At 26.9% G+C, this 26,796-nt stretch overlaps 1 protein-coding gene across 3 annotated transcripts; it reads right to left on the reverse strand.

Moving 5' to 3' along the window:
* Positions 1–3,364: 3,364 nt before the first annotated feature.
* Positions 3,365–18,728, reverse strand: LOC107447480 (uncharacterized). Of its 3 annotated transcripts, none has more exons than XM_016062410.4 (6): positions 18,375–18,728; positions 14,585–15,282; positions 10,911–10,953; positions 8,806–8,995; positions 7,559–7,779; positions 3,365–5,154 (listed from the first exon to the last, which is right to left on the reverse strand). In XM_016062410.4, the coding sequence occupies exons 2-6, from the start codon at positions 15,274–15,276 to the stop codon at positions 4,924–4,926; spliced, it is 1,377 nt and encodes a 458-aa protein (XP_015917896.1). In that variant the 5' UTR covers positions 15,277–15,282; positions 18,375–18,728; the 3' UTR covers positions 3,365–4,923. The 3 variants fall into 3 exon arrangements, with proteins under 3 accessions (XP_015917896.1, XP_015917895.1, XP_087024301.1); XM_016062409.5 differs by having other exon boundaries at positions 18,220–18,540; XM_087168175.1 differs by lacking the exon at positions 18,375–18,728 and adding an exon at positions 17,945–17,969.
* Positions 18,729–26,796: the final 8,068 nt, after the last annotated feature.

Raw genomic sequence — 26,796 nt, forward strand, 5'->3', positions numbered from 1 at the left:
TTTCTCAGTAGTTTAAAATTGGGAGACACAAAAATTTGAATTAAATAATTTTGAGAGGTCAAATTTCTCCACACAATACATTAAAATTGTGCAATAAACAAAAGAGAAAACTGAAAAAAAAAAATTAATTGCGTACATGCAATATTTTAGGTACACTTCATAGTAAGATTCAAAATTATATGTTTTCGATTAATAAAAATATCTCAACAAATAATAATAAAAATAGTCTTTAATAAATAAAATAATCCCTTTTCGGAGAACTAAACAATATGGAAAAATTTCTATGCTGTAAATTAACAAATTATTGTAGCTGTTTTCCAAATTCAATCAACAGTAAAATGATACTTATTTTTTATAACAGGATATTACACTCAGTAGTGAGAGTGAACAAAAGCTCTACATTACATTACACGCTAGTTTTCTATAAGATAGGTTATAAATACCGGGTAACAAAAAACGACTAGTAACTATTTCTAGTTTCAATATTTCCCCTGTTAAAAGAAAACAAAGCTTTGATCATCAAAATTGTGCATAAATGCTTTATGTATAAACACATATTAATTGGAAAAGTACTTTCACCATTGAAATTTTCTAAAAAGGAAATTGATTTTTTAAAAAACAATTAGTAATATATATTCAGGGTATCTGCTACATTTTAGATTTTTCAAATTCATGACCTTTCATGACTACTTCCAAGAATTTTTCATGACTTATTGAAGTTACTGTTTTCTCCCATAAAAACACAAAAAATTAAAAAAAGCATTTTAATAACATTTATAGAAATGCTATGTATAACCAAAACTGTTATACTCTGCATCTTCATAGATCTTAAATTTAAAAAAAAAAACAGAGTAAAGAAAGAGTTAAAGCAATAAAATAGCTGAAAAAAAAATACAAAAGCAAATAATTTTTCCTTTCTTTTTTTTTTGCAGAATTATATTCTAAAGATACTTTTCTTGGAAAGGAAAGAAATACTCCTGATTTTTCTGCGCTAATTTCGGAATAAAAAAAAAATTCACCATTGACGGGCTTGCTTCAACTAGAATTTGAAATTGATAAAAAAAATAATAATAACAATAATTATGAAATCAATTCCTGAAGTTTAAATCTGAATTTCTAATTCGCTCTAGAAATGATGTCTTTTCTTTCATTTTTTGAAAGAACATGATAAAACATATTTTAATAAAATATGACTGTGCGTGGGGATTTACTTACAAACTCAGACATTCGGAACACCATGAAATGGAGGGGGGATTCCATTTTAAAAATTAGATTTTTCGGCAACCTAAATCCATGACTTTCCATGATTTCTCATGGACTTTACAGGTGTGCAGATACCCTGTATATTAGTTAAGTTAAATTGTAGTGTGCAATACGACCCAGAGGAAGCTACTATACTTAGTAGAGAGGAGAGGAAGCAGAAAAATTATTGCTTTGTTCTAAAATTTAAAACAAACTTTTAAGAACCGAAATTACATGAACTATTGTTAACAATATTAATTCAAGCGATGTTTATACAATTATTAGCTTTATTTTTCTCCTTAAATCTATATAAAGCTTAAGTTACACATAAAGATAAATAAAATTACAATTTTCTAGCAAGACTTGTCTTAAAACTTATGATTTATTTTTATCACATACCACTCGGAAAGTATTAATTACAGATAATGTTTTTAAATAAAAATTTTCAGCACAGTTGAATTTTTAGTGTTTAGACAACAATGTAGGTATTCTATGTAAATTATTCTAAAGTGGCCTTTATATAAGCTAAATCAAACCAAGGTTTTCAGTACCAATTTTTTTTAAACTTATTTAGTTTCAGATTAAAAACTAACTAGATTTAAAAATATAATTATTTAGTCTTGATACAATACTCTTTGCTAAGGGGAAAAAAATGTTAATACACCAAACACCATTATAAAAACATTTTTAGGTGGCATACACTATTTTGTAATCTTTTATTATGTCCTTATGCATTAAAATTAATAGATTTCTAAGTAATAAAAAAAACACTTGTGATTATTTGCTAAAAAGGAATAAAAATCTTAAAAATTTTATATACTGAGCTATAGATATTTTACAAGATGATGCAGAATATAGATTCAATTTTAATACCATTTATATATCAGAAGAGAACAAGCAGTTAACTTAAAATAACAAATTAAAAGGAAAAATATTTCAGTTGAAAAATTTTTGAAAATCCTTAAATTTTGGAGAGAAAAAAAAAATAAAAAATTTGCTTCACAATTTATTTTTTAATGTTTCAAGTTTATATAGAGTTTGTGGGTTTAGGCAAAAAAAAGTTTGTTTCCAAAAAATGCAGAAATAGACATTAATTGTGCTACAAGTGAAATATTCGCATCAAAATTTCTAGCATATATATAATAAGATTTTCCCCGAAATTGAAGAAGACATGATATTCAAATTTCGATTTGCAGTAAACCTTTTACCTTCCCCAATTCATTGTAATGAAACCAATGATTCCTTGAGATAAAATAGGAATAATTAGATAAATATACTAAATTCATTATTTTCTTAATACTTTCATACAAAACTGAACACTTGATAACTTTAATTAAAAGTGATCATTTTATTATAGCAAAGAAAAAAAATAACATTAGTAAAACAACTCACCTAAGCTCATAACGCAAAATTGTTCTGTGAACTTACACTTAGATGTTTATACAACAAAATTCACAACGATAATGAGAAATCAATTTCTATAATACTAAGTATACTAATCACATATGTATAAGCATTTAAAAATAAATACGATCAGAAAGAGAAATAATTCTGCCAATTGCTCTTGAACAATTAACGATACTTAATGTCATCAACTTAGCTGTTGTTGCACTTACTTAGTCTTTTTTTATATTAATAGCATTAGAATTATTAATAGCACAATATTTAAAGTGAGCAGTGAAAATTAAAAATAATGATTGAATCCTAAAAAAACATTTTAAAAAAAGATAGAACTGAATTTCCTGTTAGAAAACAATCTGAAAAACTGAACTTAAGAATAGACTGATACGAAAAAAAAAAAACACTCAAGACTTGTAGGTCTTTGTCACAAATATTTATGCTTGTGCGTTTGCTTGATCAATAAGAAAAATATTCCATGTGATAAAGCTCTCAATCTTAGGAAAGAAATTTAAATCATTATCAATTTGATAACAATAAAATTAAAGGAAAAAAGAAATGTTAAAATGGATAATAATTAATGCAGGTGAAAATATGATGAAAATCAAACTGTCAAAAAATGCCTGAAGTGAAATGAGGCTTTACAAAATATACAAAAAAAAAAAAAAAAAAAAAACAGGACTGGTTTCTATATTTATAGCAAAGTTAATTTTTGTCGAGAAGAGAGTAGCAGTTCTGGCATTCCTGTGGCCAACGGGACAACAACCAAGTGCCTGCCATTAAAAAAAAAATTTTTTTTGCTGTATTTTTGATAAAAGGGAGAAAATTATTGATCACAATGTGTTGAGATTCCTCGGGCTCACATAATCTTTTGCTCAAGGTTGATACAGCAAGAATAGAACCACAGGCTGTTTCCATAAGCAATGCGTAAAAGCTTCTGAGCAATTAAATTGAGTAATTAGCGAAATTAAAAAATACTTTGATGGCACAGAAACCTATAAAATGTTAAAATTAAAAGGCTAGAAGAAAATGGCTAAATCTAGAAATATTGGATGACAAACTTATATCAGACTTTTAAACAAAACACATTAATTACTTCATAAAGAAGAATCCTTTTTTGCTTGATGTATGTAATAGTAGTACTGAAACTGGGGTTAAAATGGAAGAGATAATGAATGGAGAGTAAATGCAAAAAATGGAAGGATTAAAAATATAACATAAAATGTCAATTAGTATTAATTTTGTGCAAACAGTATGTACATTTTTATGAAAAACCATTAGATAAAAATAAAATTTAATGTTTGTTTTTCCAGTTCTTACTGTCAAAAACATGGAAATTAACTATTGGGAAACAGTATATAGAGTACATGTTAAATATATATATATTTTCTTTTATAAGAAAGAGAGCAATTTTTTCCAGCATACCTGTCATAATTTAACAAAAAAAAAATTTACTACACACTATACAAAAATTGGCAATACTAAAATAGGTAATTATTTACAGTAAAAAAAATCAAAATAAAGCTCTTAAAAAATTTCTACACAAATATCTCATTCTTTTATAAAATATTTATTCTTCTAACATCTAAATTTAAAGTTAAATTTAACCGGAATTGGACACTATTTTAATGATATAAAAAAGATAACATTAAAAAACTGCGATAGAAATGGAAAAAGCAAAATCCTATTTTTTAAAAATAATAATTCATTAGGAAACCTTTAGTAGCATCTTTACAAAAAATGGATTAAAAAAAATCATATTGGTAATATTAGGAAAAAAAAGTAAATTTTTAACGATAAAATAAAAGCATTTCTTTTCATACATTAGTCGTTTTTTAAAATTAAAAACCTCTAAACAAGTAATAAATCAAAATCAGGGGTTGAAAAGAATCACCTTTTGATACAGGGAGGAAAATTGGGCAATTTATGATACAATTTCAAGTGAATTTGCTTTTTTTCCTGTTAATTTTATAATACAAATTAAAAGTTATCACATTTTTGAAATTTTCAAGTCATCAATAAAGGGTCCAGGTGATAACATCTAATAATCATATTAAAAGACAGGTATGCTATAGATTTTTTAAATTTTTTTACACATTAAATGCAAATTAAGTCAGTGGATGTATAATGTATGCGACATGAACTGTCAGAAGTAATGAAATTCTTCTAAAAACTCATTGAGAATCACCACACAACAGCATAAGAGAGAATTGATTCTCTAGTCGCAAATGCAGAGATGCAAAAGATAAAATAAAAAAAAACACAAACTAATTTTTTTTAGCGTTATGCGGGACTCTTGCCTGGTCCAGATTTGATGGGAGAGAACTTTCTGTTGTTGGATCCTGATGCACGCTTATATATGTAGCTGGCTAAGTAGGGCTTCTGTGAGGACGGAGTGGACTCTAATGATAATTCATCTTCCATTGTTTCAGAGTTTTTTGGAGAGAGAGGGCTTGATGGACTGTCATTGAGAAACTGCAGTCTATCTTCACAAAGATCTTCCCAGATTCCCTTCTGAAAATAAGTAGCAAATGGAATATTAATTTAGTCATCGTTTTTAGTCACTTTTAGTCACTTTAGTCACTTTTAGTCACTTTTTTAAAGCTTGTAAAACGAAAATTAGTGAGGTAAATGATTGGATAAAGTGTAAAGTTTAATGTTACGTGAGTTTCATTCGGTTGTATGTGCAACACGCTAAAATAATAATTAAAATTAACTGGTAGAAACTGTCTGAAAAAAAGAGTGAGAAAATTAAGAAAATAAACAGAAAAGGAGAAATTACACAAAACTAAACATTTAAGAAGGATATACATTTGTCAACCTTAAACAGGGTGCGTGGCCAAATCTTTCAACAAAAAATAAGCACCTTTTGAGTACTTTTTAAGTACTCAAAAATTATTTTTAAACATTATATACAAAATAATTTTTAGACTTTACATGATCATGATAAAATAACTAGTTTCTGCGAAAGAACTCTTTTCTTGATTATATTAGCCATTATAAAATGATTAAGAGATTTTTTGGTTCAATATCAGAGGGTGGAAAATGAAACCTGAAATTGAGAATATCTTGCAAAAAGCAGCAGATTTGCACGAGAGTGCAATAATCTCACCGAACTAAGCTGAGTAGACGTACATGCGGACAATTAATCTTTATATAAGTGAATATTTCTTTTATCAAATCTTTAAGAAATTATTAGGGTTGATTTTTTAAAATAAATACTTTTTAATGAGCTCTGCAAAGGGAGAACAGAGGAGAAAAACTAACATTTGATAAAAACTAAAAACTCTTTTCTGATCTGTCATCTTCATATCACGTATCCCTCGACCTATTCAGATCAAGGCAATACTTCAGATACTTTTTGACTAAATACTCCTGATTTCAGGGTCCATACAGAGATCAGAAGAAGAAATCCAAGGAGTATTCAAGGAGCCCAAAGTTTTATGGACTTTTCAAAAATTTAAAAACTTTGTGCAAAAGATAACTAGACAGTTTTTTTTTTCAATTAAAAAGCAGTTATTATAAGGAACTTGCAAAAATGTATATTTTGCATATTTTTTCTAGCCCTTTTGAAATAAATTTTGACTTTGTCAAACTTCATCAAGAAAAATAAATAAAGTTATCACTTTTACACATAAATACATTTTCGAGTTTCAAATATTTTAATAAATCTTGTTGAAAATACATTTTCAAGCTTCAAATATTTTAATAAATCTTGTTAAAGTACACATGTTACAGATTAACATAAAAATCTACCAATCTTATATTTTTAAATTTGAATACATAAGAAAATCTAAAGCATTTCATACAAAAAAAAAAAAAAAAAAAATCACAGTAAATTATTAATTAAGTTTGCTTGTAACATGTAAAATTTAAATTATTTGCTGTTATTTTTTTCTTCTAACACATGCAATTCAATTTTTTTTCCTTGGAAGTTTTTCTAAAACTATTAGATTTTGACAGCTAAGCCACATCATTTAGTTTCCCTGCTTGGACAACAAATTCATCAGCGGACTTAGTAAGTTCGCTTATGCAACGCAATAATCTAAGGAGTTTCTAAGAACTAATTTGGAAATCTAAGTAGTTCCAAGTACTCCTTGGAGACTTTTCATTTCCAAGGAGTATAAGGAGCCTGTACGCACCCTGTAATTTATACGTAAAAAAGTGTTAGCGTAGATATAATTTAACTCCCCCCCCCAACAGATTGACAGACTGTTCTTTCACAGGTACAAGTTTTTTTTTATTAATATGCATTCGAAAAAGATGTTTGGACATACAATCTTCATTGTGGTATACAATCTTCATTAGACTAACATGTCCTGCAATACATGTAAAACAGAGCAAGTAAAATTTTTCGAGCTCAGATTAAACCAAAATGATTTTTAGACTCTTTTTAGATTTCAGATTTAATAATGTTTTCTATATATATATATATATATATATATATATATATATATATATATATATATATATATATATATATATATATATATATATATATATATATATATATATTAAAAAAAAATTGAGATATAATGGATGGGATGAATATTAAACAAAACTTTAATGGTGAGATGTTATAAAAATTTTCATAACTGGCTGTAATAAAATTCTTATTATTACTAGAAAAACTATTTTAAATTTTATTTCAAATATATTGAAGAAATGCCTTTTTCTAGTCACAGAGCTACTTTTTTGCAAGAGCAGAAATATTTATTATTGCTGTAAACATTTTAATGTAGCATTTAATATTTCGGCACTTATAGGTAGCATTTTCTCCGAACAAAAATATATGCTTTAATATATTTAAATCTCAACAATTGGAAGCATGTGATAAACATTGTATCTTAAAGAAAGGTCTGAAGAAATTATAATAGGAAAATAACATATCTTGATATTGAAATGTAACAAAGTATACCTGAAGATCTAAATCAATGCAGGCATCTATGTTGACAGATTCCCCAAGAGCTGGAAAATCATTATTGAGCATCTCATTGCCCATATTCTGCACTTTCATCTCATTCTCTTTTTCTTCATGAGTATACTTTTCTTCTTCTGCAACTTGGGAAATATTCATATCTTCAACTTCAGGATCACTTTCATTTCTCAGTTCCCCTTTCTCAATCAACTCCAACCTCTCTGAAAGCAAAAAATAATTATCATGTAACTAGCAATTAAAACTTTATAATTGGTTAACTCAATGTATCACTATTAATGACCATAATGAGCCCTGATGTTTACATACTAATGGAATAATATGCCTCATATGTGGATTACAAATACTATTCTCCAAATCAGGGTTTTTGACCCGCCCATATGCCTCACAAAAAAACCTGGGCGCGTTTTCTCACTCAAAACCCCTAATGAAAGCTGGGTGTTCTTTTTTTTTTAATTATTTAAAATAAACCTTAAAATCTGCCCTTATATCAATTGTTATTTTTCATTTGACTTATAAATGTTAATACATAATACACAAATGTACATAACCCTACTTAAATTAATGTAATAATTTTTTTTTGCTTCAACATTAAGAAAAATATTTTTTTAAACAATAATTTGAGCTTTTTTAATGTTATTTGTTTTGAATTGAACAGGTGTGGAGTACAGGCTAGAATAAATTTGTCTTTCTTTTATCTTCTTACTAAATAAGTTTTCAAATATGAATAAAATAAGCATATATATAAGCAATATTGCAAAATATAAAAAATAGAATTTTTAAAATTCTTTTCAAAAGAGTTTTTTTTTTTTTTTTATCAAATATAAAAATGGATGGTTTAAAATATTTTTTTAAGTAATTATATATTAATGCTACAAAATGATAACTTATGGAATCCCTGTGATCTTTTTACGAAACCCTAAGGCTCCCAAGAACACAATTTAGGAACTGCTGTTCTAGAGCGAGCAAGGATTTATATCTCTAGCTCCCTGGTAGAAACTATTAAACTTTGTGTTAATTAATAAATATCCTCAGATGTAACAAAAAATTAGAAACATATATCTTTTATTAAAATTCTAACAAATATCAGTGAAAAATAGAAAACAATAAAATTTTATGCAATTTTTTAAAGAAAAAAACTAGCACTGAAAATTCTGTGAAATAGACTAGGAAGAAAAAATTCTCAAGAATATATAAATTCACTGCTAAGTTAGAATCCAATGAGTTACCTGGATTAGCCATGCTTTTTCTAATAGCTGCAGGGTCTTTACTTCCCCATTTTTGTAACTCTTCTTCCATTTTTTCAATTTTTGCTGGATTCATAGCCCAAAGATAACCCTTTCTTTGTGCACTGTTTCCAGAAGGTTTTTCAATTTTTTCAAAACATTTATTGAGGGAGAGATTATGGCGTACAGAATTCTGTAAAGAAAAAAAACGAAATTTTTTTTTTTTTTAAAAAGTTGGATGTATATCAAAATCTACCTAATATGTTTTACATATTAGGCATTATATGTTTCACATATTATTATAAGGATTAAACACACGTTTTACATAACTACTAATAAAATAATTATTGTTCATAAACAAAAAACTGCAAACAGTTTTATTCGTTGGATATTTGAAGATAAATTACAAAATCTATTAGAACAAAAATTTAAATAAACTTCTATCAACACAATTTACTAAACTACAACTCATACAAGGTAGTGCAATGCTTGCACTACTAAACTGAAACTACTAAATAAACCTAACATACTTAGCTGCAGAAGAAAGAAAATTTGAAATTACTAGAACAAAAAAAATAACATAATATTAACTCTTCTTTGTAGAGTATAAAAAACACTGTGCTAAGAAAAGAAACAATATTAGAAATAGAATTTTAACTCCAATAAAACGATTTTACGAAACTTTTTTTAACATCAATAAAATTGCATTTTTTCTGTAAAATAAGGAAATAAAAAACTTTGTCTTTCAGCATTTCTAAGTTCATAGAAATAAAAACTATTAAATAATCAAAAGTTAAATCTATCAACTACATTTGATTACCACAAAATCATAATCATTTGTACAGTCGGAAAGTTTATTTTCATTTATTTATTTTCCTTTTTTGGGAACAAGAAAAATATAAGTCAAGTATAAGTTTGAAAAATATAAGTTTGGGAACAAGAAAAATATCAGTGATTTAAAAAATACTTAATTTTTAATATTTCAGTATCTTACTAATACAGTTGGACCAGTTTATCCTGAATCTCATGGGAAAAGAGAAAAATTGAGATAAAGAGGTTTCGAGTTATGCAGGCACATTAAAAAAATTTAATTTAAGTAAGAAATTCTATTAAAAGTCCTATCTTCATCTGATATTCCTTTGACATTATCTTTGATTTCCGCATCGGCTCATGTTCCGCATGTTGCCCACTTGTAAAAATCTTTAAAATTAATGTCAATATTAAATCCAGATTTTATTGCATTCCACTCTTACAAATCTGGCCCTGCATTTTCAGCGTCAACAGTTTTATCTTCTTTACTGATGCCCTCAACCTCTTGTTCATCATCTTCACAGCTATTCTTAAAGCCAGGATAGTTTTTAGAGACATTTCTCTCGGCATAACAGTCATTCTGATAGCATCAACAAGTTTGCGGACCAACTGTTTTCTATTGTTCACTTTAAAACTTCTAATTATCCATTAGTCACAATTTTGAGGTGAAAATGAATTTCTATTCCTAGTTTTCTTATCGATGTTGAAAAGCTATCCCCTGGTGGTCACTCCATCCTACTCATCAACCCCTTACTGCCAGAATCATTGTATTCCTTTCTAGTTAAAGTGCAGGGAATTCCAAGAAATACCCCCAATCTGTTCATCCCTACTTCCTGTGGGTTCACGAAATTCATCTCTGTCTGCAAGTTCTACTGATAAAGAAAGTTTTCGCATTAGGGCTCAATCATTAGAAGTTCAAGAAACTGAGGTTTTTAAGGAAAAAAAAATCAACATAAACATGGAAAATACAGATTTTAGACAGTAAATGTACGGAATTTCAGAAATTTTGAGATAGAGGTCTTAGAAATAAAGATGTTCAAGATAAACAGGTTCAACTGTAGTTTGATATTTATTGAGAGTTTCATAAACAGAAAGATCTGACATAAAGAATGCTTTACCCTAAAGAGAAAAATAAATACATTTAAAATAGTTAAACACTTTCTTATAATTATAAATGTCACAGCTATATAGAAAAGTTTGAAAACCTTCAAGACTTCTAAAGGTCTGCATTTTTAAAAGTAGAAAAACTGGTAAAAACTAGGAAAAATTAAAATACAATATATTGCACAAAAACTTACTTTCCACCCATTAGGAGCTGTTTTAAAGTATGGAAAATTTTCCCTGCAAAAGAAAATTTGTTTTTTAAAAAAAATAATTATCTAAAAAGTGCATAAAAATAAGAGGAAAACATGAACATTGCTTTAATTGGAATTGTCAAAAACAAAAGACATCTTTTGATCAAAATAACAAAGTTTATTGGAACATTATTGCAAACGATTCTAATTTAAAGCTCTGCAAATAAACACATAACAGATCTTCCACACACATAACAGATCTGTAACACATAACAGTAATAGCAGTACTTCAATAAATACTTCAATTAAAATGCACATAAATTTTTCTTATCACTATCTATTAACCTGCCTTAATTATTTTACTTTGGTAAGACAAATTTATTTAAACAAAAACATAACCTTATCACAGTCAACTTTTGTGAGAATGTTTTTTAATAATTTAAATAAATGTAAATTATTACATTTTTATGATGCTCGATATCTACAATAAAATATTTTTATTGAAATAAAATTAAGCTATGTGAAAATGATTTGCAACAATTTATATGATTGTGTTTTCTTCACTAGGGAGTGCTTCAGCCTTTTTATCACTTATATTTTTGGTTGAGTACAGTATTTTTTTAGGTCATTTAGTTCATTACAATAAATAATGAAATGACAGTTAAATAGTGAAGATAGTACATGTAGTTATTTAATAATAAATATAAATGGTGAAAAGATAGTAAACATGAGGTTTGAGAGGTTAAAAATATTAAATTAATATTAGAATTTTTATTACTTATTAATCGTTATCACTTATTACCTTGTCAACAATGTACTAACTTCTAAATTAAAATGATAATTTGAAAAACAAACTTTGTCTCACTACTCTAAATACTAACACTAACCAAATGCACTGCTTGCAGCAAGAAAGAATAGTAATAAACAAGTGAATAGTGGAAACTAACTATTGGATTCACCTCTGTAGTTTTAAAACTAATTTTTTTCATAATAAGGAGAGGCTAATTTTCTCACTATTAAAAACTAAAGAAATTAGGCATAAGGTTTTCAATATGAATCAAAAACTATAAAATTAAATATTAAAATAATAATGATAATTTTTTATGCTATTTTATTTCATTGTAAACCTTAACTTTATTACAACAGCATATACATAAAGAAAATATCAAAATAACCAGAAAGATAAAAAAATTTCATAAATTTCCAAAAATTTTCTTTAAAAAAAAATTTCTTTTTTACTTGAAAAGATTTATTGGAACATCTAACAATATACAGTAGTGAGATAGATAATGGCACTGTAAAATACTGAGTGATCTTCCCTATCAAATTTGCTTTTACAATCATTTAATAAAATTAGATTATTTCACTTATTTCCCTTTGTATGTGTACTTTTAAGATCAAATTTTTTAAAAATTATCTCTGCTAAAATGAAAATACAAATATAAAAAATATTTTTTTAAGTATAAAGATTTTTAAACTTATGAGAATAACAAATATAAATATTTAAAAAAAAAAAACTACGATAGAAATGTTACATCCAAAGTTTTTGTTATTATAAAGTCACACGACCAGACAATTGAAAATATATTAGCACACAAATGTATTTTGGACAAAAATTAATTTTATTCATCAATACATGATAAACTTAATGTCAAAACAGGCTTCATAGTGAACCAAAAAGAAAATCGGGACAATTTTGGGGAAGAATACTCTTAAAAAATACAGTAATAAGAAAAAACTAAGAGTTATAATTTACAAAACTAAACAGCCTTCTGAAAAGTAAAATTTATAGTCAGCTTAAGGTGACATTTAATTTTCCTGGACATTCAAAACTGATAAATTAAAATTTTATTCTGAAAATTCAATAATTCTTTTTTCAATTTAAGAGTGACTATATAGTATAAAGAAAATTTAAGCATAAATTTATAATAAGTCTATTTTTATAATAGAGTGCTAAATAACTCATAATGTAATAACCACACTATAATAGTTTAACATACTTAACTTGATGAGAATAGTTTCTAAGGATGTGAAGCCAGATTTTCAACAAAAAATAAGCACCTTTTAAGTACTCTTTAAGAACTTAAAAAATATTTTAATCACTTTTTAAAATAAAAATCATAATTAGGATCTGTGCTGTAATAAAAATTATTTTTTCTTTTGTTTAAAGTTCTTAATTTATGAACGTAAAGTCAATAAAATTCAAAAACCTTTTCACAAACTTCACATGATGATAAAATAACTGGTTTCTGATAAATATTAGAGAAAATTTTGAAAATAGTGCATATCTTGTAATTTAGAATGACAATCGACAGAGCAAAGAAAAAATCTCTTTTAAAAGATAGAAAATTAAGCACTTTTTACAAATCTCGAATAAAAAAAAGCACCTTTAAGGGCTTTTAAAAAATGTAAATCAAAATTACTTTTTTCAATAAATTGTTATAAAAATACAATTTTTGTAAATTTAATATTTGCATTTTGGCAATGATCAGGAAAATATGCCATACAGCATTAAAATGAGTATTCACTGTATAATAGAGAATCCATAACACTTCTATGACAGAAAAAGGTTTAAGGAGAAATATTTTTATCAGAAGTACAAAATTTTTAGAGCATTAGTCTTTAAAATGATCATAATTATAATCAATCTTTACAAGAATATTTAAACTATGTTCAAATTTCTTGTTTCAATATTGCTTTAAATATAAACTATTTTTTTTTCTTAAAATGTTCTTTTTACAAAAACAGTAAAAACTATAGGAGAAAAACTTTTTTATAGGTAGCAAAAACCCATGGGAAAAAATGTTTTTTTCTTCCAAGACATATTAAAAACTTCACAGGTAGAAAATAAAGTTGTTCCAGATAATTGAAACAAGCAAAAGCACTAAATAAAACTTAGAACAAAAATTCCAAACAAATAAGTTAGACAGGTTTAACATAACTAGTAGTATAATATTTTTCACAAGCTAAAATATTTAAACACTTCTGAATTGGCAAACAATATTTGTGTAAATAAAAAATTATTCCAAAAATTCAAATATAGTTTAAATGAATTAAGGCAAAAAAAAAAAAAAAAAAAAAAAGATTGTGAGCCCAACTTAAAATCATGAAAATTTCTTGAGCAAAATCATTAATGACGCATTTCAAATAATTAGTGTCTTTATAAATTTAAATCGATATTTTCAAAACTTGAAGTTCTAAATAACTTCTATGCAGCATAATTTAAATGAATAATTATGTATAAGTTTACTTTTATCTCTAATCACATTTATTATTCTATCAAAAAAATTATTTACAAATGAAAGAGATGCCAAGTATAAATTCTAGTTCTAATATTTTTAAACAAAATATACAAGAAATATTACACATAAATGTGTTCGATGATTGCCTAAAACTTCAGGACCTTGGATTTCTGGAAACTTCCGAATCAGGGTTAGAGAAAAACCAGTTTTTTCCGGAGCACAATCATCTCCATGATTATAACGAGAAATTTAAAAATCACACTTGCAAAGTAGAGAAAATTAAGATTTTATGAGACAAATAAAAAAGAAACTTATAACAGTATTAAAGAAACTTATTAGTTCTTAGTTATTTTTTTACAAATTTAACAAAAACACAAAATAATGAGCAAAACAATTGAAATTTTGAAAAACTATAGATATAGTAGCATAACTTACGTCATGAAATCGTAAATTTCATTGACAGGAAGACTTCCAGTTTTGCTATTCTTAAGTGCCATCGCTATTAAGCAGCTGTAGGAATATGCTGGCTTAGGATAAGCATTTTCGACCACACTGTGCTGTTGATTAGATTTGACGTTTTTATTTTTGAATTTTGGTTTAGGACTATCACTGTCTTGACTCGTATCGGTATCGTGTTCAGAAAATAGCTGTTGTGAAGTCATGTTGTGCGGACTTGGGGACGGAGTTGGCATTGATGAGATCAAATTGGCATCTGTCATGTCAGAATTGGAGGTGATCACCTGAATTGGTAGTGTCACAGCTATACTTCCGGAAGTGGAAATTGTCAAAGTATTGTTACTTGTTAACATATTAGAACTGTCATTGGAAGATAAGGGTATAGAAACAGGTATAGAAACTGGAAGAACAGTTTGGGGATCGACACACGATAGTTCGTCTATTTCGGCACTGGTATTGAAAATTTGTGAACTATCCATCCAACCAGTTCCCCCATCGTCGGACAGGTCGGAATCTATAATAGAGTTTAGGTGATGAGAATGGGAAGTGGTAGAATCTAAATGGGAAGCACCAAGGCTTGATATGTCCCCTTCTCCAGTTTCTGCTTTGTAATGCCTGATATCGGAATCTATCATTTCCCTCAGGCTAAAGGTCTCGTCAAAGAACGTCATCTTCAACTGAAAAAATTAAAATTCTATAAGGTGTAATGTTAAAAAGAAAATAAAGCATGGTGTACTCATTATTTAATTTTCTTTATTATTAATAATCTAAATATAATAGTCTGAAAAATATTAAATAAAAAGCACTAGTACACTATTAATCACAGTTGGATATAAAAGGAGTTTTAAACTGAAAAATTTCAAAACTACCAAGGGGTTTTTGAAATTTTTTTTAAGAAAAGCAAAGAATTTTTATAATTTAATTTTTTCACTGTTGATAATATAAGTGTGAATTCAAAAAAAAAATATCAACATTAAAAAATTTCTTACTATCAAAACAAAATTCACAGCCATTTTATATTTGTAAATAAATATTTTTATATTGAATAAATTTTTTTTTATTATTTAAAAAATAAATAATAAATGTTTAAATAATCAGCAAAAATTTAAGATTTTAATGACCTCTGATTCAGCTTTTGTTAGCTGATGTGATATTAAAATAATTATTAGTTTATTGAAATTTATTATTATATAAACATATATTATGAAATGGTTAGAAATATATAAAGAACTTTAAAAGTTCAAATAATAATAAGTTCATAGAAGTAAGCAATAATAAGTTCACAGTGCAATTGCATTAACTTTTCAAATTTTTAAAAACATTAAAATTTCATTAACATGAAATGTAACAATATAAACAAATAATACTACAGAAAGAAAAAGATTAACTGCAAAATTTATAGTCACTCCCAGACGGCAAACGTCTACATATTTTTTTAAGCTAGTCAGTAGATGGAATATGCATTATTAGATCAATAATTAAATTTTTATTAAGGTTTAATTTAAGTGAATAATCCTATGAAACTGCAGCATAAAGATACAACAAAAACTTAATTTGCATAAAAAATAGGCACTCAATCTTAAAACTCACTAGATGTGAAGAACGTCTGACGAATCTGGAATTCACATTTGGCTCGCCTTGCGAATGGAGTTTTCTCTCAAACTCAACATTACATCAATTTTTATATCGCTTTCAGAATTTTTTTTTTTTTAAGCAAATAAAAGTTTTTATATAATCAAAGATACACCCTACTTAAATTGTTTAGAAGTTTTATTGTAGTCAATTAGCAAGTACTTAGAAACTTATTCATAATACTAAATTTTTATCTCAATTTATAATTTTTTAAGGTTAAATACATCATAAAAATATTACAGTATAAAAGAGAAACAATTATTCTTACTATAGTAAAAAGCAAAGAACAAATAAAAAAAAAAAAACTTCATGAAAAGGTAAATAGAAAATAACAGTTTTGGATATTTATTGTGAACATTGTTAAATTGCCAATCAAAAATATGCAGTTGGAGTCAGTTTGTGTATTTTTAACAGCTTAAAAGTTTATGTTAATTCAACTAACCTATTATCAAAATAAACAGCATAATGAAAATTTAATATGTTTGTTTTTAACTACAGATAAAGGTACTTAATTTATTAAAGAATTTCTATAATATTACTATATTTTTATACCATATGTTGGTAAAATATATATTATACTGATCATACAAAAATCAACAAAACCTAGTGATGTATGTATTAATTAGTTTGACTTTCATCAATGCTTTAAAAGTCTTCATTCAAAATATACAGCATATAAGTCATATTAACTCTCATTATCAAATTCCTATGTCTTTCAAGCAATTTCTTTTTAATTAATGAAAACTCAAATTGCTAGTAATAACACAGCATTTTTACCAAGTTTACAACTATTTTTAAAAAATCAAAGTATATGACGTTCGGAGATTAACTATGCCAGAAAAGCAAATAGAAAAGCTTATAAGATGTGATATCACCAAAAGCAAGCAATTCAATTAACTATTGATACAAGTTGTTTACAAGCAAATGTTGTTTACAAGCAATGTTGTTTACAAGCAAATATTTAACTATCAACTTTTCAAAAACTCTTTTAATTACTTTTTACGAACGATTAAGTCTTGAACCAAGAAAAAAACCACATTTATAAAGACACTTGATGCCGCAATGTTAATATCAGTTTAATATTAAAACAATATGTGCAAACTGTTTAGAAATAACTGATTACTGTTAAATTCAATGGAATAAAGTCTGGAACAGTTTGGATATAATAGAATGTACAGAAAACTGACAAATACTGTAGAAAAACTTTAAACATTTTATGATTAAAAAAAAAAGAAAACATTTGAACAGAGCTTTAAATACGATAAACAGTTTTAATATGATAACTAACCATACCACAAAAATATAAAGGAACATAAATTCAATGATAAAAATGTACACACAAATAATTGAAACTTTGTTAAAACAAAGCATTATAATCAAAAACTAATTACACATAGTAATTAAAAGCTAATTAAGTATTGTTTGAATTATTCATAATAGTGGATAAGTACTTTCGTAAAAACAAATAAGAAATAACGTTGGAACCACTATTTAAATCTTTAAACGATCGCAGAAACCAATATTTGTGCCAATCATAATTACTTTTCTGCCAACACCATAGATGAAATAATTATTATGTTCTAGGTTTAAATGAGACCATAAATGCAGTTTATAGTAAAACTAACAATGCAGTTAAATGTAAAACCAACAATTTAAAAAATATATAATATCAATATTAGAAACGAAACAAAATATCTGTCACCATACACTTAAAAAATAGTAAATAATGAATGTTATTTACATAAATTGTCCCCAGTAAAAATATTGATTAAAAAAGAACATGAATACAGAAGTTAAATTCAAATAACGAAGTTAAGTTCAACTTTTAAAACCTACTCTCAATGTGATAAAATATATTATTTTTCTGTATAAGGGACTATCTGTCAATTTCGACTAATTCATTTTCAACCATTTTCACAGGGGTGCTATAATTTAAAATAATAGTAACTATATTTCAAACGAAATTAAGGAATAATACATACCTAGCAGATGAACCGAGAAACCTAAAGTGGTTGTAGCATATGATTTTTCATTACTGTCAACACGATGTTATATTTATGTTTTAATTTTAAAAATTTAGTACGAGACTGTGGTTGGTCAGTGACATTAAAGCACGTGATAATAAAGAAAAACTTACCTGGATTTTAAAATGAATCACTTCAATAGTATCAAGTGCATGTTAAGCGATGTCTTAAAAATAAATTTATTAAAAAAATTACAATTGATTATTAAATAGACGAAAAAATATCAAAGTTTACATCTCCTAATTTTCAGGACAAAGAGACAGAGCCATTTGAAACTGGAGTTGCACTATTGGTTGATTCGAGTCACGTGTGTCAAACTCTGGTTAAGGATTGGAGGAAAAAGGATGAAAGCATATGACTGCTAGCCCTAATAATATAACGGCATCCAAGGTTGCTATGCAATGCTGCTTTTGACATCTGTCTGAAACTGAGAATCATAGTGCTAACTTCTCGGCATTACATGATCTGACAGTTATGCCCTCGTGATCAATGTTTACATTCTGTTGAATCGATTAAAACATTTGAGTTGTTTAAGCTTTATTTCTTAAAAGATTTTTTTTTTCATTTGTTCATTAAATAATTTCAAAATTTTTCTTTATTATGAATAACTGAAATCCATCGAAAGTAGCCAAAATGAAATCTTATGATTTATTATTATTTTTATAGTAATAAATGATGATTACATGTAGGGAATAAAGTTAAAGCTTCTACATTCCTTTTATATTGTTTTATTCTTTTGAATCATTAATAAATTTTCAATTAATTTAATTGATAGATATGTATTTTTTGGAAAGATGTATCAAAAGCTTTTCTTTCAATTATTTTTAATTTTTATTATTGATTTAATTTTAACTATTTTATTAAATCATTTTATTACATTTTAATTTATTTATATTAGAAATTTAATTTTAACCATTTTATTAAATCATTTTATTAAATTTAAATTTATTTATATTAAAAATTTAATTAATTTTATTAAATTTTAATTTATTTTTATTTAATTTTAATTATTTTATTATTATTTTAATTATTTTATTTTCTATTTTATAATTTATCTTTATACGGTACTTTTTATTTACGTCGGACTAGAGTTGCACAATGGGTAATAGGAGACAATCTGGAATTTTTCTTTATAATAATAATTTTTAACTGATGAATAACTGAAATACATCGACTGAGGCCGAAGTGAAATGTTATGATTTATTACTATTTTTGTAGCAATGTATGATGCTTTATTTGTGTCGTGTATGGAATAGTGTAAAAGCTCTTACATTTCTTGTATTTTGTTTGTTGCATTATATCATTTATAAAATTTTAATTAATTTAATTGATGGATATAAGAAAAAATTTATAAAAAACTTTTTTTTTAATTATTAAATTGATGATTTTTTTTTATCTTGCGATATCTATCGATATATTTTTCTTTATTTTTTTTAAAAGCAATAAGACTTTAAAGGAGTTAGATGTTTTATCCTTTAAAATGGCCAGCTTAGATAATACTGAATAGATTTTAAAAATCTTTCATTGTTTCTGTTCTTTCGTTGTATTGTACATTTTAGCTTTTAGAATTTAATAAATTTACCGTTAAAAAAAATTTTTTTTTAAGTAAAGAAGTTTACTAAAAATGTGAAAATAAAAAACAGGAAATCGATTTAGTATTTTTTAAGCAAAGATACGCCAAAGTAAATAATTTTTGCATGGACTGGAGTATACCATATTTTGTTTTATTAGTTCGATTAACATATAAGAAGCTGTGATTTTTTTTTCTTATTTATATATTGCTTGATTTAGCGTCTTATAATTTTTATTTATATACCAATAAAGATTGCTTAAAATTATAACCTATATACTTGTGAAGGGAGGGGATGAAAAATTTAACTTTTCACTCTGCAATTAAAACATATAGAATATTTTTAATATTTTTTTTTTAAAAGTTTTTAACAATTATAATCACGATGATTTAATTATAAGCTTGATTTTCACCATAAACATTTAACAAACAACAAAGAAAAAAAGCAAGGACAAAGGAAAAAGCATTCTTTAGATTTACTTGATTAATTATAAAAAAAATAAAAATAAAAATAATATTTTTAAAAACCACGCGTTTTTGTAGTGAGGAATAATAATTAAAAAACAAAAATTTGAAGAACGAAAAACGTGGGGCGCATGAAATACATAACAGTATGTGTGCTCATGAGAAATGTGTATGTATATCTGTAATTGTATCTGAATGTGAATGTGTATGTGGAATATGTTTGTGTATACACATGTGTATGTGAATGTATACGTGGTTGTGCATGTGTATGAGTAAGAAAATGTGTATGTACTGCTATGTATTACATGCGCCCCACGTTTTTCGTTTTTAAAATTTTTGTTTTTTAATTATTATTCTCCACTACAAAAAAAGTGGTTTTTGAAAATATTATTTTTATTTTTATTTTTTTGTACTCACTTCCAAAATCTCAATTTTTTCACTCACTGTACACAAAACTTTTCAACTGACATGTGACACTAATTTGAAATAATCGAATCGACATAAAGAGACAATCGCGAAAATAATAATTTTTCTTTAATTTTAATTTTATTTTACTTCATATGTTTTTTTTCTCTTCATTTTCATGCATTGTCATCCAATTCTGAACTATGTGCCAAATTTGAAGTCTGTAGCTAGTCGGTCGGGAAGTTAGTTTACAATCGATAACAAAATTCCACCCGAACAGACATACACGAAGGCAAGTTGATATAAACGTGGTAAAAATAAATAAAGAAGATCTTGGAGCTCAAATGTGGGTGGTAGGAAGTTTAAATTTAATTTAAATTAGTACTAATATGAAAGTAAAATTGCAATAAAATGATTTTTGTTATTCTTTTTTTTTTTCTATTCATAGTAAATCAAGCATTTATACATTTTTAGAATCCTCAAAAAAGGAAAGAAAAAAAAAATACTATGCACATTAAGTAAAAAAAAAAAAAAAAAAAAGCTGCAGATTTAATTATTCACTTCTGAACCCTAAGGGTCGGAAATTAATATTCAAGTTTGTGAGGAGAAAAAATGCAAAAATGTTTTCAAATTCCAAACAATCTTTAATGTGTTCGAGGAGAGCAAAGGAGAGATTAAAATCATCAAAGACTAGTTTATTTGTCAAGTGGGATTATAATGAGTTCGTTTTGCACGAAGAACCACCTAAATGTATGAATTGATTATTAATTATTTACTACCACCTTGCTATTGAAAAAATTCTAAAGCTCAATAATGATTAGATCAAAAAAAAAATTTTTTTTTTCTAATTTCAATATGAATTTCCGGAATTTTACGTGCAATTTACGAAACTTTATTTTTTAGAAGGATTCTAAAAATGTAAATTTAGGAGCGGCCATGACGGAATTTCCTGTATTTTAGAAATTATCGTCATAACAGCGACCATATCTTTCTTAATGTATGTCAGCGCCTGCTTGTGTTTTCAGATGAATTGATTAACGAATCTTAATTAAGTAATTAAAAATTTTCCAGTTTTATCATATTCAATCAATTTGATTTAAAATGTTCATGATCATATGTCGAATTAATTTAAACATACATATAATATCTAAAAATCGTTGATGTGGTTTCAGGTGCTAATGAAATATAAGAAATTTCGGCTTGCAGTTATTGTTGCCATTTTTATTTCGCTCTCATTCGAAAAAATTTCTCAAAAGGTTCATGTAGTGGTTCCCAGCAGATCACCGAAGTCAAGCATCACTGGCTACGGTCAGTGTGCGGGTGGGTGACCACTTGGATCAGTCTGCGTAGGGGCCGAGGGTGTGCGGTATTGGTCCTCGCTGAACTGTGCTACCGTAAAGTGCTCGACTTCGCGTTCAGGTCGTCGGGCTACCGAAGCGGGGGTGCCTTCCCCTCCGCAGAGGATCAAAATTGTGATGGCATGTCTTCGGATCATCCTCCGGGATGTTTCCCAGACCGTCGCCAATAGCCCATTGTGCAGCTCTAGTGCGACGTAAATTAACAACAACTACATCATGTACTGGCAGATAGGAAATAACTATGATTTCTTAGATATAATGTCAACAAAAAAAAAGCATTTTTAAAAGAAAAAAAAAGTTACTTATAATACCAAAATCACTAATAGCTAGAGAAATATATTTGCTATGCTATTTAATTCAGCTAACGTGCCTGAATATTGAATATAAAGGTTTTGTACTCTTTTAGAAGAATTTTTTTTTTTTGTCAAATTCACATAAGTGAAATAAATAACCGTAGTCTTTAAAGAATAAAGTAGGGTGCAATTCTTTTGCTTCAAAAAGAAAATAATAATAATAATAATAATTAATAATAATAATAAATAAATAAATAAATAGGAAATAAAAATACTATTGTTGCTAATATTTTCACAACATGTTAATTTTTTCCTCCAGTATATAACTGATTTATGATTTTATATTTAATTTTTTCTTTTCGATAAAAACAACACAATTAATAAACAATTTGATTAATAAATATGTAAAAGGAGGAAGATAAAAACTTCTAAGATGAAAACAATTTTTCCTTATACAAATAATTTGGTGATCGGCATATCTCGTCGATTACCGTATAGAAATAGAATATTCTGGGAATCGAGCCCCCTCATTAAAAAAAATCCCAATTTATTTATTTATTTTAAATGAAAGGAGAATATTTGAATAGTTGTATCTTCACAATACTTAAAAAAAAGAAGCACATTTTTTGTTAGCTTTTAGGATTATATGAAAAATAACAAAACAACTAAAATTTAATTAATTACTCGAAAACTAATTCAAAATTTAAAAAAAAGCGTCAACAGTTTATATTTCTTTTAATCTTCTGTTGTAAGATTATAAAGCTGCAAAAAATTATGCTATCACTGTGATTAGTTTTAATCCGAAAAACCGTCAATAATAACCATTTAATTATTTTAAAACTTATTTGAAATTTAAACAAAGTGAGACGAGTTATGCACTTATAGACATAAAAGTATAAAACTATTAATAAAAAAAGGAAGCTTTCGTTTTAATCAATGAGATATCAAAACAATTGATTACTTACTAGAAAATTTAAAAACTATTATGGTGGAAAAGTAATTCTTAATTTTTGCTACAATTACAACTCTATAGTTTCATCATTTTTAACAATCGAAGATACTCTTATGAAAGAATATGCTTTTGCGAATTTTAAAATCACGTTTGTCATGCCTGTTTTTAATTAACAAATAATGAGTTATAATTATTTTAGTTAACCACCAACTCAAAATTTAGTAGTTCTTTTGATTGACGACTTTAGGCTGCCAAATTTTACGATCGACCAAGAAAATGTTTTCTTAGTGGTAGTATCAGTTTTGTATTGGTTTATAAAATTTGGAAATAATATTGCTTTATCTACTACAACAAATCAATAATTCGATATTATGTTTATCATATGAGCTCTATTAGACAGAAAGCTCAAGTGTCGGTGAGGTAGTTGAGTTTTTAGAAAATATAGCCTAATTTAAATGTTTTACTATCACTTTGAAAAATATTTCCCAGTGACCGTACAAGTTAGCATCTTTGAATCTATCATATTAGCAACATTTAAATATTAAAGAAAAATGTTCCAATTAAATCAGAATACATAGGCAAGTTGCTTTATTATTAGAATGAAGTCTAGTGTCATTAAATGGCTAATAGATGGCAGCAGTAATCTTGTAAAAAGAAATATCTCTCAACCGGCTAAATATTTCATATTCATAATTTTTTGAAAAAGATCTTATTTCTTTAAATCAATTCTGGTGGTTAGAGAATCATATAGATTTGTATCTTGTACCCGAATTTATGCAATTAGTGTATTGTACAGCATTAGTACATTAGTGTATTGCATAGGTAGGGTTAATAAAACAAATACTCATTTGTATTTCTTAATTAAATTTAAAAATTTTAAAAATAGTTTTTTAATCTAATAAAAATACCAATTTCTAAATTTTATCAACACACTTATTAGGAAAAAAAAATCTTAACGGTTGTCAAAAATTATAGAAATCATTTTTATTTAGCAGAATGAGGATTTCAAGTTTTTCACTATTTTGTTTTTGCTAAAGGGAAAATTCTTCTTTATTTTTGATAATCGTCTGCAGTAATATAAAGTGCCTGCCTGCAATTAACTCAGCGGCACTATTTTCTATCATTAAAATATTTGGTGGTTATTAATATGTATAATTTTGTGAAGCTGGTAATTTTATAAGCCGGCCACACAAAATATTAAATTTTCAAATTATTTTTATTTCGCTCAGTCGCTAACTTCAACCTATATACCTCCTAGTACAATATAAAAGGTTTTACAACTAATAGAAGCAGAACAAAGCAAAAGTTCCATAACTTTTAATGTAAATTCAAAAATTGGTGATTTTGGAATAAGTGATAAATTATTTTAAAAAGTGTTGGCATAAAAATTTTTTGATTAAACGAGTTTCACAATTATTTATATAAGTTAACACTTATTATAATAGATTAGCGCATTAAAAAGGCAAAGAAGACATATATTTTAAATTGGAAATATAAAAGTAAGAACACAAATAACGGCGAAAGAAGTTATATTTATTCACAAAACTAATTCTGCTTGTGTTTTATTTCGTTACACGAAGCGGGGGTGCCATCCCCTCTGCAGAGGATCAAAATTGTGATGGCATGTCTTCGGATCATCCTCAGGGATGTTTCCCAGACCGTCGCCAATAGCCCATTGTGCAGCTCTAGTGCGACGTAAATGAACTACAACAACAACAATTTCGTTACTAACTTTTTAATTAATACTAAATAATTAGAATATCCTAAGTAAACCCCTCGAATTATGAAGATTGGCTTCAGGTCATTAAATCAAAATTCACTCTTCTTTATATTTTCCCCGATTCTTTAATTTGAATCGAACTCCGAATTTGATTGGTGGTAAGGTTTAGAGCTTTTTGCATGCATTTATTATAAAAATTAGAAATTTAACATATTCTACCGGCGTTACTTAAGGTAGGTATAGTTTGTTTAGAGTAAAAACTCCCCTAGGCATTCGTTTTGGCTCTGGTCGGATTGAGAAAGGGTATCTTTTTCTTCCATTTATTGTGTCTGCCCTAGAGTGAAGAGAAGCTACCCTATCTCAAATGCGCTATTCTTGCTTCCATAGCAGCAGACGGACTCAGACTTTATGGCATGGGGAGCTCTTACCGTCGGCAAACTTTCATTTACGTCACACTGGAATTGCATAATGAGCTATTGGCGACGGTTTGTGAAACATCCCGGAGGATGAGCGGATGACATGCCATCACAATTTTGATCCTCTACAGAGGTGATGACTCATCCGCTTTGGTAGCCCGACGACCTGATCTCTGAGTCATTAGAACAGTTACCTTTAGGTAGAATGGTTTAAAGAGGACCGATATCGCGAGCCCTCGTTCCAATGGTTACCCATCCGCTTACTGACAGCAGCCAGTGATGCTTGATTTTGGTGTTCTACTCTGGGAACCGTGTCTTTAAACCGTGTCTGGGAACCCTCTTTAAACCCTCTGGGAACCGCGTTAAACCACACTACCCAACGACGTTACCTTATATATACTTTATAAAGTAACGACTATACTATACTATACTATATATATTATATATATATATATATATATATATATATATATATATATATATATATATATATATATATATATATATATATATATATATATATATATATATATATATATATATATATATATATATATATATATATATATATATTCCTTCAATAGAAAGTAATTCCAAATAGCATGCTATTTATGAATATTTAAATCACTCCATTTCAATGTTGCTTAATTAAAAACTTCTTTCGCTTCAAAAATATACAAATTGAAAATAACAGTCGATGTATTTCAAGCTCTCAAAAACAGGCTCCCATTTTCAAGAATTCCCAGATGTGAATGAGAAGAAAACAAAAGTGATTTGAAATATAAAACTATTAGTTTGCAAAGAAAAATGGAAAAATAAAGGTGAGAAACAAAACTCTTCATTTTAGGTTTACACTATGGCAATGCCAATTATGTAATTAATTAGTTTTTCAACTCTTCCGCTTTTTAAAATGTAATCATAAGATGACAGGTTATAGCAATGAATACGAGTTTAAAAGTTCTGACAAGAGGAGTGTGTGAACATGTAAGAATTTTTTAAATTTTTTTATACATTTATTACACTTAATTGCCTTTTATTCTAATAACCACATGTGAAAATCAAATTTTTATGAATTCATATTGAGCTCAGGCGGTAGTACGTTTGCCTCCCAAATAGGTGATCCAAGTTTGAATCCCGGCGGTATCTGGTTGGTACAAATAATGCTCCACCAATCAAAGTGCTGACGTAAAATATCGGCAGTGGTAGACGGACCATGGGGTAGAATCCCCTTGCAGTCGGGCTAACTGTGGGAGGTTTTCGTCGCTTTCCTCTCCATATAACGCAAATGCGGGTAAGTTTCATTAAGAAGTCCTCCACGTAAGCTAGTTTGTCCCACTGCTTGATTCAGGAGTTTCC

This window comes from Parasteatoda tepidariorum, chromosome 7 (genome assembly GCF_982258835.1).
Source record: "Parasteatoda tepidariorum strain Cologne lab strain chromosome 7, Ptep-v5.0, whole genome shotgun sequence".
Lineage (NCBI taxonomy): Eukaryota > Metazoa > Arthropoda > Arachnida > Araneae > Theridiidae > Parasteatoda > Parasteatoda tepidariorum.

Coding starts and splice junctions, on each gene's coding strand:
- LOC107447480 (XM_016062410.4), bottom strand. CDS start 15,276: ATGACGTTCTTTGACGAGACCTTTAGCCTGAGGGAAATGATAGATTCC. Junction 10,954..14,584: donor GAAATTTACGATTTCATGAC/GTAAGTTATGCT, acceptor TTTCTTTTGCAG/GGAAAATTTTCCATACTTTA. Junction 5,155..7,558: donor GCATTGATTTAGATCTTCAG/GTATACTTTGTT, acceptor ACTTATTTTCAG/AAGGGAATCTGGGAAGATCT.